Consider the following 3896-nt stretch of genomic DNA (forward strand, 5'->3'; position numbering starts at 1 on the left):
AACTGAAACAACTGTTTGAATGTGTGTGAGTTGAGGAGACAAATATTTGAGCTGAGTGGGTCCCATGGGTGTAGTTCAAAGAACGGCTCATGAATCGGTTCTTACTGCGGCAGGCACAGGGGTTGCTAGCAGACAGTGTAGCATATGACAGACAGATATACATTTCGTATTTCTGAATACGTGCTGGATGTAAAACTTAGCATAAAACGAAAATATACAAAGACTGGAAACGCCAAACAATTTAAGTGCTTTTCTTCACAAAATGTATTTTTAGTGCTGTTGTGATGTCAGTATCTTGTTGTACGTTCTTATACTTGTTCCAGTTGCCAAATCATTGGAAAATGTTTTATTCGTTTCTTGCAAGATAGAGGGTGGACTTTTTGCCAAGTAGTTATTTCCTCTGGAGGTTTAAGTGCCATGCATCAAAGTCTTCTCCTTGTAGCTGAAGGACAGTTTGCATGGTACGCAGAGCGCTGGTAAAAATTTTTTATATGTTCAGTGTTCATCCACAGTTCGTAAATAAGATGGATCAGAAGGCGATTGGACAAGTAAAAAAATCTGAGACAAATTTTCGTGTAAAATTTATATTAAACTTGTGAGAAACATTTCAAACAATGATCACTGGAGTTCATTACATAAAAATACAATATTTGATTTCACAGTAAGCATTAATGCCCTAAAGATGAAGAGAAGTCATATTTCATGTAACACTGACGTTATTTTATACTATGAATAACATGTACATCAAGTGGTGCTGCTGAGTAATTTGCTCACAGAATAAAAGCAGTTCTCTCACAGTAAATCTTCTAGCCTTTTCTCAAATTGTACTCAGTAGTAGCTAAAGTGTTTATGGTTGCTAGCAAGTTATATAAAATACATGTTCCTGAATAATTAAATCTTTTTAGGACCAAAAGAGATGACTTTATATCTTAAAGTACATGCCTCTACTTCTACTACAAAGTGGGACATACATGTGTCGGCTACAGAATATCTTAAGGATTGAGTATTTTCGAAGCATTTTAACAAATGATGTTCAAATTTTATTGCCTACATACCAACTGCAAACATAAGCATCCTGCAATTAGCATCAGCACATTTACATGTGTGTGTAGTGCTGCCACATCTCTCTAAAATAGGACGAGAGAATCTAGTCATGAAAAGTAAATACGCACAGAGAAAGAGTGCACCTAAGTCGCACACACACACAGTATGCAATATACATCTACAATACATGGACCATTCACGCACACATCCTGTCTCTCTCACACACGTAAATAGTTCCGTCGAGCCTCTAATCGACATGACGAGACTGAAAATTAACTTAATGCATCAGTGTGTCAGCGCATCTGCCCGCCTAAGGGCGGAGCTTGATTTTGTACATTTTTGACTGTAGAGATATGAACGCCACAACAGGCAACCCTTTAGTGTTTCCGAGACTACGTTTTCTCAGTATGACACTGGAAATTACATTGGTGATTGCCCATATATGAAACTGAAATGAATTTGAAGTTACATTTCTCTTAGCATGAATCTTACACGTAAGATTACTATTGCTCCAAAGAACGAAGAACGCATCTGACAATATTGAACCGACGCATAAAATGAAAAATCCCCTCTGCAAACAATCATGACTAAGTTACTGAGCCCACAAAGTTAATGCATCGTTTCATGAATGTAGCGCTACTCGATTCACCTCTGACTGTAACTGTGACCGTCATACCAGCGTCAGATGGCTGAAAGAAATAAAGAGTAGCAGTGTGTGTACGTTTTTGTAGAGGGGAGCGCAATGAAAATTTCAGTTCAATGCTGTATACCATAAGCCATAATCAAGTAAATATCAGCCTCCGCTAAAGCAAGGCAGAGAGCTATTTAAATAACTGCAAAGTGGTAGAATGAGAATGTGACTGGCAAGAAAGAACTGGTGTAGCCAACATCAATTGTCTTAAAGTAATAGAAGCATAGTCCAACTTTCAGTCACAGCTTTTAGACAAAGCGGTTAGAAAAAAATACCTAAAAGACTAAATGTGAACTGTAAACGTATAAAGTGACCCACATGATATACGTATAATTTAATAAATATTTCGTTGATAACCAGGTATTTGGAAGGAGAGAGTAAGATTACACTACCAATTTCATCCATAACTAGATGCTCCTAAGAAGAGAGAGTAAAAGTATACATTACAACCTGACAGCCACGAACCAGTAGGACATCTGAATATGTGTTAAGACTCTGCAGTTCAAAATAGGAAACCTGTGGCACTTGTAAAGCTTAGTTTCTCGGTTCTATTTACGGTGATGTACTTAAATCCAACATTTCAAGTTTGCGGTCACTGTGTCCCAAACTTCTTGTTTGTCAACGGACGTGAGAAATGACATAACTAGTATGGATTCAATAAAACCTGAAATGGTATGGCTAAAATTAATGATTCGCACTCCAAGTCACTGTGTATAAGTTCTGAGAATACTGAGACTAGGGTTAATATTTTAGTTGCCACTCTTTGAACTAACCACATTCAAGATTAAGATCACGGTTCAAGCAGCATTCAAAAGATACTATTTGAGATCTGAGTTAAGACTAGTAACATGGAGATGAACAGTCGTAATAGCAGTGAACCTGTAGCGTAAACTGTAAACTGCGTGAACTCGGAGTGGATCTCATAGGCCCAACTAGAAGTCACCTCGCACATCCTAATAAGCTATTGCTATTGATGAAACTAATCAACTGCAGATTTGTCGTCGAAGTGATACGTTTTGCAAACAAGCAACAGAACTGGCGTATCACAATTGCTCATTCGTGTAGTGTCTTGACTTGTCACTTGTAATGTGTGATTGAAAATTAGTTTCTTTCTTCGAGTGAATGAGGACATTAGTGCTGAAATATTTCAGTTCAATTGGCCTCACCTGTCAATAGCACTGTGACATAATGCCTAAAGAAAAGTAGTGCGCTAAGATATTGAACAGCATCTGCTACAAAGAGAAAAGTTATGTAATTTTTACGTCTGTGTTACCGTTGAGCTTCTACATACAAGCTTCTCCCAACATTATACAAAAAACTGTGCAAGAATCACAATGTAAGTTACGACGGTGCCAATCACGGCAACAAACAAGTGCAGATCTATGTCGAAGAAGCCGGCAGCGGAAAAGGCGAGCTTCCCTAATGACAGTTGGAGAACACCTGGCTCCGAGGAAGGAGGTCGTATAGCCAGAATCAAATCCATCAGCCTGCCTGCTGTGGCAGCACGGGCAGACGCAGAGGAGCAAGCCCAGCACATGGCTAGAAGATTGCCTGCTGCACACACCAGCTCCACGCATGTCACAAATGCGACGACAAGCAACTCCTTCTGGACAGACTTGTACCACCTCAGGAGCAGCACGAGAAAGTAGGACATTAGCGCCATGCGAACCAAGCTCTTGAGCACAGACAGCAGCAGCGCGAGTCCAAAGTGCTGTCCGCAGAGTCTGGCGACGCGGTGCAGGGACAGCCTGGCGCGCTGCAGCCGCCGCAGTTCACCCTCCGCCACCCACAGCCGCCCTCCGGAGGACGCCGCCTCCTCCAGCTCCGCCTCCCTGCACAGTGGCGGCCGCACACTCCTCAGCAGCTGTGTACAGACGGCACCCATCTGGTCTCGCACTGTTAGCACTATACTGAAGAACTGCACTTGCCACAGATGAGAATATGGTAAAAGGAAGTGGGTAAGTATTACTCTCCGTCCTCCAGTTAGCTCAATGGCATTGGCTGTAGCCACAAAAAGCAATTTTATTATAACGGTAGAAAGCAGAAAAATGGACATTATTCTTGTCTTCTTGAAAGTTTGAAAACTAATTTTACCACGTTGACGTGGAAGTAGAATATCCACCTTGTCTAACAGATCAGTAAGTTCACATATAAACTGCTT

At 40.8% G+C, this 3896-nt stretch overlaps 1 protein-coding gene across 1 annotated transcript; it reads right to left on the bottom strand.

The window, feature by feature from the left end:
- Positions 1-3041: 3041 nt before the first annotated feature.
- Positions 3042-3620, bottom strand: LOC124611730 (putative gustatory receptor 2a). The gene has a single exon (XM_047140272.1). It carries the CDS (start codon positions 3618-3620, stop codon positions 3042-3044), a length of 579 nt encoding a protein of 192 aa, XP_046996228.1.
- Between the last annotated feature and the right edge of the window lie 276 nt (positions 3621-3896).

The sequence above is a fragment of the Schistocerca americana genome, chromosome 1, assembly GCF_021461395.2.
Source record: "Schistocerca americana isolate TAMUIC-IGC-003095 chromosome 1, iqSchAmer2.1, whole genome shotgun sequence".
Taxonomy (NCBI): domain Eukaryota; kingdom Metazoa; phylum Arthropoda; class Insecta; order Orthoptera; family Acrididae; genus Schistocerca; species Schistocerca americana.

Coding starts and splice junctions, on each gene's coding strand:
- LOC124611730 (XM_047140272.1), bottom strand. CDS start 3,620: ATGGGTGCCGTCTGTACACAGCTGCTGAGGAGTGTGCGGCCGCCACTG.